This window comes from Uloborus diversus, unplaced genomic scaffold (assembly GCF_026930045.1).
Source record: "Uloborus diversus isolate 005 unplaced genomic scaffold, Udiv.v.3.1 scaffold_816, whole genome shotgun sequence".
Classification (NCBI taxonomy): Eukaryota; Metazoa; Arthropoda; class Arachnida; order Araneae; family Uloboridae; genus Uloborus; species Uloborus diversus.
In genome coordinates this window covers 71,709-83,531 of record NW_026559029.1, presented here as the reverse complement: position 1 = coordinate 83,531, position 11,823 = coordinate 71,709, and the positions used below count along the sequence as shown (strand labels likewise).

The 11,823-nt window shown below is 30.6% G+C and overlaps 1 protein-coding gene across 1 annotated transcript in view; it reads left to right on the top strand.

Moving 5' to 3' along the window:
• Positions 1-3,935: 3,935 nt before the first annotated feature.
• LOC129233934 (uncharacterized) overlaps positions 3,936-11,823 on the top strand; it is a 29,813-nt gene continuing 21,925 nt past the window's right edge. The window contains exons 1-6 of the mRNA XM_054867853.1: positions 3,936-3,939; positions 5,866-6,088; positions 7,180-7,340; positions 10,110-10,291; positions 10,882-11,038; positions 11,122-11,151. Of these exons, the coding sequence (XP_054723828.1) occupies positions 3,936-3,939; positions 5,866-6,088; positions 7,180-7,340; positions 10,110-10,291; positions 10,882-11,038; positions 11,122-11,151 (757 nt within the window). The remainder of the gene's footprint in view (positions 3,940-5,865; positions 6,089-7,179; positions 7,341-10,109; positions 10,292-10,881; positions 11,039-11,121; positions 11,152-11,823) is intronic.

Sequence of the window (11,823 nt, the reverse complement as noted above, 5' to 3'; positions counted from 1 at the left end):
TTTGCTGATGATGTCAAAGTTATTGGGGGACTGTAGAACATGAAGAACAAGCAAAACAGCTGCAAGAGGATCTAGATCATATTACGGAGTGGGCTGATAAATGGGGTATGGCTGTTAATGTTGGGAAATGTCAAGTGCTACATTTAGGGCATGGAAATAAATGTACAAGTTATTATTTGCAAGGTTCAGTCATTAGTCAGGCAGACAAAGTTACTGATCTGGGGGTCTTAATAAGTCAGGATTTAAAGTTTAGCCAACAGTGCAGCATTGCTAGCAACAAAGCCAATAAGATGCTTGGGTTTATCAATAGATCTATTTCAAATAAATCTAAAGAAGTTCTTCTGCCCTTATATAGAAGTTTGGTAAGACCCCATTTGGAGTATGCTGTTCAGTTTTGGTCTCCTTATCTTAAGAAAGACATTAATGTATTGGAAAGGGTTCAAAGGCGGGCTACAAGGCTAATAAGTGGGCTTTCCCACTTAGATTATGATTCCAGGCTTAGAAGGCTAAAAATGTACAGTCTTGAGCAAAGAAGAGACCGAGGGGGACATGATTCAACTGTTTGAATTTATTAAAACAAAAGATGTTATGGGGCTAAAGTTTAGCACTGAAAACAGGACAAGGGGTCATTGTTTTAAGCTATTTAAATTTCAGGCTAACATGGATATTAGGAAAAATTATTTTAGCAGGGTAGTGGAACCGTGGAACAGCTTACCGGAAGAGGTGGTAATGAGCAAAGGAGTAGACAGTTTTAAGAGGGCCATTGATCTTCATTGGGGATTGTAAATTGACTAGGACCAGTCTAGCTGGGCCCAGAGCCTGTTGCTGGTCGTCACTTTTGTATTTGTATTTGAATTATATCTATGTCATTCAGTAAGAAAGCACCTTTCATATAATGAAGGAATTTTTCAAATAGGTGCAGTGGTTCCGGAGATTACCTCAAACATATGAACATACAAAAATCCGCCCCCTCTCTTTATAATATTAGTATAGATGTAGGATACCTTTTCGTTTCGAGCAAAATAATTTTTGGTTTTAAACCATTAAATATGCTTTTTATAAAACCGTTCGGTAGACTTATTTGAAGAAATTCTTGCATAATAGATTTAATTGACTTATATTTAATTTTGTCTTAGTTAGAATGAAAAAAAAAAAGAAATACTCACTGCCATTACTTAAAAAAAGCAAGCGCATGATGCTTTGCAGTCGACAAATGTACCCAAAGGTTTGTTGTGATTCTGTGGTTTATGTCAATCATCCTATGATAGGTACTCTGCTATTGTTTGAAAATATAGTGGTTTTATGTAAAACATTAAATAAGTTATATTTGTATAGAAATAAACCTGCATCAAATGCTTGTTAAAAACCACAAGTTATTAACTTATAAATATAGGGGAGTGTGGGCAAAGTGAAGTGATAAAATATTTTCATAGTACAGCACCACCAAACTAGTAGAATTTGAACATTTTTCTTAAACATTTTTTAAATTCAAGTCAAAAAATAAATTGCTCTAAAGATCAAGGTATATAATATAAGTCATTTTCAAAATTTGATACTCAACCCATACTGTGGTTTATCAAAGGTAACCTTTGTTAAAGGATAGTTTTTTAAAATTAACGTATTAAATAGATTGATGACAAGAGCAGTACTAATTTAGTTAGTATTAGCTATGTTTTGATTTTAACTATGTAATACAATGAAGTGCACGCAGGGCAGAGTGAAATTTACTTAGTATTTATTCATTAATTCAGTTACATTCCTTCATGTATTGATTCACTTATATTTATTTTCTTACTCATTCATCCTTTTATTCACTCATTTTTACTGTTTCATATGTTGAATTATTTATTCCTTTATCATTTCATTATTCATTCATTTAATTGATGAGAAATATTTTTAGTAATGGATTAAAAAAAAATCATTGGACAAATATTTTACTTTTCAGTTTGTCTCATGCATGGAGCCTGTGAAACTTTTCCACTTTTTTTTTAGGGTACAAATTTATAGCCAAAAATGAAAAATCATACTTCAATGCAAGTTTTTTTTACAAAATGCATTATTCCTTTTTCTGCTATGATTTTTAAAATTTCTAACTTCTTCATTTTGAAAAAAAAAAAAAAAAAGTTATCTTTCACTTTGCCCTACATACCTGTACTTGTGAAGGAAAGCTGAGTTAATTTGTATATTTTAAAACTTGAGTGAAATAAAGGGAAAATATCCTACTTAGCAATTTCATACTAAATAGTCACCTTTTTAAATATTGTAGTGGTCAAAATTAAACTACATTTTTGTAAAGATTTTTATCAAATCCTTTATGCATGTTATGAATAGTTTTGAAAGTATATTCAGTTGTTTTTTTAATTACAATTCCTTCTGTGCAGTGCATCAAGTTTCCTTTTAAATTGCTTATCTGCTTATTCTCATAACTTGGTTCAATAGGTTTTCAGCCAATATATAGTATTTTTTTCAGTAAAAAAAATTGTATAACAATATTAAATATGTATTTTTTTTCCTTTTTGCTGTGCTTTTTCTTTTTAATTAATATCTAGTTATTTAATCTCCCATACTAAATATTTTACTTTTTTAGGATACATATTTATTGTGCTTTTTCTGATCATAGAGTGTGTTTTTGCTGTTGAAAGAGTTTTGTCTGTTCAAGGTACTTATGATTTTTTTCTGTTTTTATCTTGCATGTATCATGTCCCCTCTTTTATTTTTTCTCATCAACTGCAATTGTTTGCTAAAGCAATACCAAAAAATATAATATAGAAATATAAGAACTGAGAGAGAGACTTTTGTGGGGCTGATGTCAATAATGTAAGGCAGTGATCTAAAAAGGTAATGGGAAATGTTTTGCCTGATAATGCTGCATGTTCTCTCAACACTATGCTCATTCTCTGAAAAGCCTCTGACATGTTGAGCCTAATGTCTTGAACTAGCCTCCCCCCCCCCCCAATACCTACATTTTTTTTTAATCAAATGCTCATAGTGGTTTTAAAGGATTTTCTGGGCTTAGTTTTCTTTAAAAAAATATTTAAAAGGAAATAGTTTTTTTTGTAAACTTCTGAGGGGCTGGACAAAATCTGTTTTAGGGCCTGATGTAGCCCACAGGCTGTAGGTTGAACGATTGGGGAGATAAGATACCTGGTGTAGGAGATGGGGCCATTTTTGGACAACATTGGACAAAGTTGTGTTTTGAGAAAAGGTGTATTTTCTTAAATAACAAAAATGCTTCTTAAGAAGTTAAACAAAACAGTGCTTGACCTTTGACAAATTGCATTGAATTTTATTTTAATCAAAAAAGAGATAAAGGTGTAATTTTTAGCTTAAATAAAATCATAATAACAATTTAAAAAGTAAAAAAAAATGACAAATCCTACTGTAAAAACTTGTATTTTAAAGGAATATTTATAAATGTACTTTAATTTTTTAATTAAATTGATGCTTATGAATTGTAGTTAAATAATTTTTCAGCATGAGAACTCATGTCAGGGTTCGTACAGGTCATGGAAATCCTGGAAAGTCATGGAAAAAAATAAACAAGTTTCAGACCTGGAAAAGTCGTGGAAAATTAATATTTTCATTAAAAGTCATGGAAATTTATTTCAAGTCATGGAAAAAATGTCTTGGGTAGTAAGAAAATAACAATAGCTAAATGAGCGCTAGAAATATTGAGTGATTTAGTAATATTGCATGTAAATTGAACGATCTCAAAAACAAATCCGAGTTATGGGCTAGTTTTAGTGGCTTGAAGTGAAGAAGGATGCTGTAGTGTATCTCCTCTAGAAAAATTTTAAAGTGAAGTCCTAAAGAAGCAATTTTAGACCATCTCTGATGACGGTAGTACGTCATGCGGTTCTTCTTTGGAACTTTTTGATGATGAACTCTTAAAAATGCAATTCTAGGCTATTTTTAATGTTCATTTAGGTTAGGACATGGGTAAGGTTTAGGTTCTCTCTCTGAAATCTTCCGACATAGAACTCTAAAATACACAATTGTATCTAAAAACGCAAGGACAGGTTACCTGCAAAAAATTATTGGAAATTGAAGTTCCACAGGGTTCATACGGGTCATGGAATCCTGGAAAGTCATGGAAAAAAAATTAACAAATTTCAGACCTGGAAAAGTCATGGAAAATTAATATTTTTATTAAAAGTCATGGAAATTTATTTGAAGTCATTGAAAAATGTCTTGGGCAGTAAGAAAGTAACAATAGCTAAAAGAACGCTAGAAATATTTGAGTGATTTAGTAATATTGCATATAAATTGAACGATCTCAAAAACAAATCCGAGTTTTGGAATCCAATTTCATCCACTTCTGTAACAGCTGCTCGCCTTTTTCTGTAATGTGATTGTATTACTTAAGCTTCGCTAATTTTGAATTAACCATTATTTTCAGCACTTATATTTTGTATTCTGTATAGTAGTGGACTTGCATGTTCTTGATTTTGTCACTTCCCCTTAAAAAGTGTAATTCAATTGCATCCAAGTTTGTTTCTACTACTTGGTAAAAAAATCATTATTCAATTTACCAGAGTTTGTCTTAATATGTTGAAGGCTTTAGAAATTGAAGACTTTAGTCGGCAATAGAACATGAAAATAGGGGAATTATAATATTCTAAAACAGTGGTGCCCAATATACAGCTCGCAAAACTGATTATTGTGGCCAACTGAAATATCTGTTTTAGAAAAATAAATTTACGGAAAAACGTGACTTTACTTTAATGAACAAATATACGGTCATGTTACATGGATGGGTAATTTGTACACTATTGACACCAAAAAGCAATGTTTTTATGAAGTGAATTTATTATTGGAAACTTAGTAATAATGACTCATTCAATTTTTGTCCCATTATTACTATTCTGTCTTATTTATTAAATATTTATTAGACATTTAAACATCAGAGTATTACATTCCACTATATTTTTACTTTACTTGGGTTTATATGCTAAATACAAACAAGAATAATTTATTAGTATCTGCAAAGTGCACTGATATTTTTTCATTCACAAGTAAGTGCTCCAATGAGGTGGCATTCGCGTAAACGTTTTTCTAAAGCCTATTTCCGAAAATTGGCAAGCTTGACATTAAATGATACTATTCTCTTCGTATAATAAGATCATGAAAATTTTTATGAAGTCATGAAAAAGTTTTGGAAAAGTCATGGATTTTTTTTTATCCAAATTGAGTATGAACCCTGTTATGTGCTTATTAAAAAGGTCAATTATGAGTTTATTTGAATCATTTCAGTACAAGTTTTGACATGCCACATCAAAAACAGGTTTTTGATATCATAAACCCAACTCTGCTTTATTTTCAAGACAAAAATTTACTTTTCAGTAAGGACTCTAATATTAATCCTGTACTCATCAGTAACACAAAAAGTTTTTTTTTAATTTTAAATATTGTGCATTCAAATGTTGCTTTCCTTAAAAAAGTTGCTTTCTTAAAAAAAAATATTTTGCCCTACATTTTTTTAAAATGTTCTATATTTTGTTAATTTGCAACGTTAAGCCCTTTGCAGTTTAAAAACCTGACATAATGAACTAAAACTGGGATCATTTTTGAACTCAAGGAGCCATAAGTTTGTCAAAAACAACTCATAGATCTAAGATAGCCAAATCACTTTCCCAATCTTACCAAGCAAAGCTAGATATCTAATGGTATTAAGATTAATTTTGTTAAATTAGGTAACAAAATTAATTTATTTTTGCATGAACAATTAAGATGGAGCATTACAATGTAATACAACGTCTTTATTTTATAAGCCTCAGAAAAATTGCATAGCTGTTCTAAGATAAATTTCTAAAATTTTAATAAGGGCTAATTATTTCATATTTGACAGTGTATTAATTGTTTCAGAGTGGTGCTCAAGTAATAGCTTCATTTATACTGTGAATCCTGGAGAAGAGTATTCTTTAAAACTGCTGACTCCTCAGTCAGAAGGCAGCGTTAGTAAATATTACCAATCTAAAAGAAGATGCAGCAAAACATTCAAAACTGATAATGCTTTTCATTTCTTGGTGGTCATTAGAAATATGACACTTTCTTTTTGTTCTGGTAATAAGCAACCAAGAGTATGCAAGTAAGTATGTACCTGTCAAACTCATATTTGCTATTTAAATCAGTTAATTGCTAAACATTAATCTGTATAACATCAATTTTACCCGAAAAACACTTTAAATTGGTTTTAAAAATTTTTATTCCCCCCCCCAAAAAAAAAACTCTCCTTTAAATGCAAATAATTGTATGGCATACCCTCTAATCAAGTCCTTTTTTTTTCTTTTGCTCTTCATCCCTTTTCAATGAAAAAATAATCTGAGATCATCCAAATTTGTGCAAAAAAATCACATTTTAATCCTTTCTGGAGGTGGTAATAAAAATTTTGGAAATATAGCAAAAAACACACTATGAGTGGGTGGAATTTATTATCTGCACATAGATTTTATAATTTAAAAATAAATTTTTGCAGTGAAATGGGTCTCCTTTTTTTGATACTGGGAGGACATAGTTTTTATCCATTCAAAAAGGAATTTAAATCTTCTACAATAATGTATTTGAACACCTTTGGGAAAATGAAGGAAAATGTTATTTGTTTTTCAGGATACATTAGAAAATTTTAAATTTTATAAAAATTCCAATTTTTGTGTTAAAAAATTAGGGAGATTTGAACAAGAAATTGAGGCATCAGAAAAAGCAATATTTGTAATGCGGCCATCCATGATGATTAAAAACAAAATACTACCTCTGCAGTAGTTGTTGTGGTTTTAAAGAGAATAAATTATTGTTTCATTGGTTTTCTAGAAAGGGTTAAATTGGGACCCTTCTGTATGAGTACATAACCTGCATGATAGTCCAGAGTAGGTTGCAAAAAAAGTACTTTTCTGTAGCTAGTGTATTCTAAAAGGCATTAACACTTTTTCCCTATGAAATTTTATTTAAAATTCTTTCAGAATTTTAGATTCAAAATTCTAAGTAATAGGACTGATTTGTTACATGATTCAGTTCAAGCGTATAAACGTGAAGATGACTGTTATTAAATGAAATAAATGATAAATATATTTTCTCAGATTTTGAAATTTTCTTAAAAGGAAATTTTCTTTTCGGAATTCAATTTTATGTCTATGTTGTTCACTATTTATACTCTGTAAAATAGTTGTTTTCATCTATTTGCAGTTGTAAATATTTTGAAGTTGAAGAGCCTGGTCATAGAAAAAAGTATTGTGGGGAAAATATCCCTGAGCTTTATTTTGAGTCGAAGAGTAATTCGCTGACTGTTGATTTTTATCCTTCTTTAATGGTTCGTTTTGATGTAACACTAATCTTCACTGTGGACAGTAAGTTCATATTTTTTTCTAAACAAAGTAAATTTTGCTTTGTTGAAAATGATCATCTTTTGATATTAATTGTTGATAACCAAGTTTCATGCAGCATTCGATCCATAGAATTGTGTGCATGTACAAGAAATTTAAGCTTGTGAAAAACATTTTCTCTATTAAGCACAAATTTATTAATTTTGACCAATTTCTTAACCTTTGTACAAAATTTTATTCATCATTTTGATTTTATACTGTTTAACTTTTCAAGGATGTAATGTAAAAGTTGCTTTTTTAGGTACTGCAGCTGTTAACTATTGTGTTTCAAAAACGAGTTTTAAAGAAATATTAATTCTGAAATTCCCATTTTTTATTCAAATTGCATTAAAATTTAGACACTTTCTAGGCCAAAAATTGTTCAATTTTTATTTTTAATCATTTTTTATGCACTAATAGGGCGAGATCCTACAAGGCTTGACCTACCCTCGAGTTTCCTAAAATTGTTACCTTAGATGAGGAGTAAAAGGTGTAAATAAAACGTGAAAGTAAGAATTTCTACCTCTTTCACGTGAACTAATCAGGGTTGCCAGGGTTTGAAAGGCGCCTAAAAATAAGTAATTTACCCTCATCGAGTTTCCGAAAATCGCTATCATAAATGAAGAGTAAAAGATGGAAATTAAACACTTTAGTAAGTTTGTCTACCTTTTTCGGGTCCTTAATCAGGGTTGTCAGAAGAAAAAAGGTTTTCAAAGATGGAGATCATTTACCCCTCATCGAGTTTCCGGAAATTGGTGTCATAAATGAAGAGTAAAAGCTGTAAATAAAACGCAAAAGTAAGGTTGTCTACCTTTTTCCAATCCTTAAGCAGGGTTTCCAGAGGCTAAAAAGTGCCCAAAAATGAGTAATTTACCCTCATTGAGTTTCCAGAAATTGTTGTCATAAATGAAGAGTAAAAGCTGTAAAAAGGAAAAAAAACGTTAAAGTGAGGTTGCCTACCTGTTACATGTGAACAAATCCGGTTTACCAGGGGCTAAAAGGTGCCCTAAAATGAGTAATTTACCCTTATCCAGTTTACAAAAAATTGCTATTCGAAGTTTTAATATTGAAACTTCAAACGGCAGCATTATTATGATTGGACCACTTTTGCTTAAGCAACCCTATACCATTGGTTTTTTAATATTTTTACCAACGTTTTTTTATGTAACTTATGTGGAAACTCGATGAGGGTATATTACTCATTTTTTTTGAGTACTTTTTAGCCTCTGACAACCCTGGTGAGGTACCGAAAAAAGGTAGGCAACCTAACTCTAACGTTTTCTTTACAGCTTTTACTCTTCATTTATGACAATTTCCGGAAACTCGATGAGGGGTGAATTTTCTCTCATTGAAATCCTTTTACACCCTGACACCCGGATTAGGGACCGGAAAAAGGTAGGCAACCTGACTTAAGCATTTTATTTCCATCTTTTACTCTTATATATTTATGAAAACTATTTTTACAAACTCGATGAGGGTCAATCGCCCATTTTTAGGCACCTTTCAACCACTGTCTACCCTGTTTGTTTCATGTGAAAGAGGTAGAAAATCTTTTTTTCGTTTTATTTACAACTTTTACTCTTCATCTATGATAACAATTTCTGGGATCTCGATGAGGGCAGGTCAAGCTTAGTGGGATCTTAGACTACAATTTCTCTTAAGAAATTAACTGAAATCTCTCATGTATTGGAAATTTCAGTTTAAGTATTTTCTAGTCTTGCGCACCATTGCTCTTTTTTCTAGAAACTATTTCAAATATTTCATCAAAGCAATAGCTTATCATTAAATTTGAATTACTATAATTCCAAAAGTATAGAATATGGTTAAATGAGCTGTTTATTCAATTATTGTTTTATAAAATATTCATTCATACTGACTTTAACCTGCAGTAAAGATGTGTTAATATTATATATGAAAATTAATTGAAATTATAGGTTGAATGTTTTGTAAATTCATTTAGGCAAACTATGATTTTTTTTTTCTTTTTTTTGTCAGTTACATTCCCAAAACTTAATAATAAATTTACTGCCTCCTTCCTAGAAAAAAGAACAAAAATGAAAGAAGGCTAAATGTATCTTTAAAATATTGTGCAACCCAAAAAAAAGTTCAAACATAAATAAAATAATCAAATAAATATGAAAAATTAAAAATTGCAAAATAGGACTTTGAGACTGGGAAAACACGTGACTGTCGTTGTGTCAGCCCCCCCCCCCCTCAAAAAAAAAAGGGAATTGTCTGATTCAAACTTTTTTTTTATTGAAAGATCTTTGCAAGAACACCTCATTCCCACTTATCAAATTTTGATTTGAGTAATTTTTCATTCAATTTTGAGCAGTTCGAAAAAGAAAAGCATCCACTGGGAAATTTAAGGCAGTTGGGAGAATCTCCTGATCCACCAAATGACAAGCTTGCTACTTTGCCTTGAAACCTCAATTGCTAAAAAAAAAAAAAAACTGTGCATGGAATTGCACGTGCAAAAAAGTTTTTATATTGCAAAAGCAAGCCGAAAATAAAATACGTGCTATAGAGATTATTTAACAGAAATGTTTCAAAGTATTTTAAGAAAAACTGAATTAAGAAATTGTTATTTAATATTGGAACTTGAAACTGGTGTTTCCAAAATAATCCATTTTTTCTTTGGAGAAATCTAGTTATTAAAATTCTGGTTTTGAATTAAAAATAAAATTGGAAATTTTATGAAAGTGAAAAGAGCATATTTGTATATCTTTTGATTTTTCATCTTATCTTCCATAGGAAACTCGTATATAGTGACTGGAAACCCTGGTGATTCTGGCATTTTCATTGAAACTCCTTATTTTCCCGAGCCATACTCAAACAATTACAGATCTGAATATTCAATTCAGTCTCATGATCCAGATGCATATGTCCAGTTACTGTTTCTTGATTTTCGCATATCGAGAAACGCATTCATTGAAGTAAATTTTCTAGCAATCCTTATTAGTTTAATGTATGTGTTTAGAGTGTTTGAGTCATATTGCAATGTTGTAAATTATTTATTTTGGAATTTTAAAGAAATTTTCTTTGTCTCAAATGAGATAAATTTGTTTCAAAATGTAGAGCCTAAACTATCAATGTCCATTTTAAAAGACAGTTAAAAAAAGTTTTTTTTTTTTTCATATTCTATGAACTTTCCAAAAAGTTTTTTACTGGAGCACAGAAAAGAATTTGGTTGTGCTTGCAAAAGCACTTATGTGAATTTAAATGCAATTTTACAGGAAATGAATAAACCTTAAATAATTTTCTATATTCAATCCCATTTGTAATTTTTTTTTTTTTTTTGTATTTAAAAGGTTTTTCAAGTTGACTAAGCAAAAATATTTTATAAGTGGAAAATGTTGTCTGGTATGAACATGAAAAGTACTTAATGTGTCAGAGTTCTAAAAATCCCCCATCCTGGCTATGCTGCTCAAGGGTTATATGTGCCTACCATGTATTTTATTTAGTCTTTTTCTTCATTCTTTGTTTTATTAATGTTTCTTAACTTTCTTTGACTGATACTTTTCAGGTGATTGGAAATAATGGGTCTCGCCCAACTCGATTCTATGGAGATCTTTTTCGTCCGCCTGTTATTATATCTCAAGCAAACAAGCTATCTCTGAAGTTTGATGCAAAGAGCAATCCAGGTTTTATAGGCTTCAGAGCTGAATGCTCATTTATAAAATGTAATTTGTAATCACATTTTTTGTTGACATTTTTCCAATTCAAATTTGAATTATTGATTTATTTTCTTTTCTTTATTTTTCAGCTGCTGGCTCAAAACAAAAAATTTTTACAGGTAAGTAAACTAATTTCAGTACATATTGTGCTGCATAAAAAAATGAATGATATCTTTATAATCTTTGTAACTACCAGAGTTAGATACAAAATTTTTGTTTATATCACTCAAAAAATCAGAAACAGCAATCACAAAATAGAGTATTGCTTGGGAATTTTAGTTTTCTGTATTTTATGAATTTTGTATAATCATGTCATCCAAGTTGGAGCAGAATGCAAAATGCTTGACTAGTAGTAATTACAAAATCACTATATTGCGAATATACACCCCCCCCCCCCCGAACACGCTGATGTTCATCTGGCCACACCATTGTAACAACTGCAAATGGCACATATACTGCTATCATTCAATCCCACTGCTGCCACCGTATCCCCACCACAACTCACAGCACCCTCTCTATCTCCAAATATGGGAGATTGATATGCCAGACCCTATACTTATGTCCAGTGACGCAGCCAGAAAAATTTTCCGGGAGGGGTTTTCAACATCGAAAATTGTTGCTTTCTTCCCCATTCATTTTTAATGCGAAATTATTCAATATGCTAATCAAAGAGTTTCAATGAATTAGTAATTATTAATTTAAAACACTCGCTGAAAAAAAAATTAATAATTCGTATTGATATCACTATGACTTTAAAACAAAATGAGAAAAAGTACATGATATATTTTTCA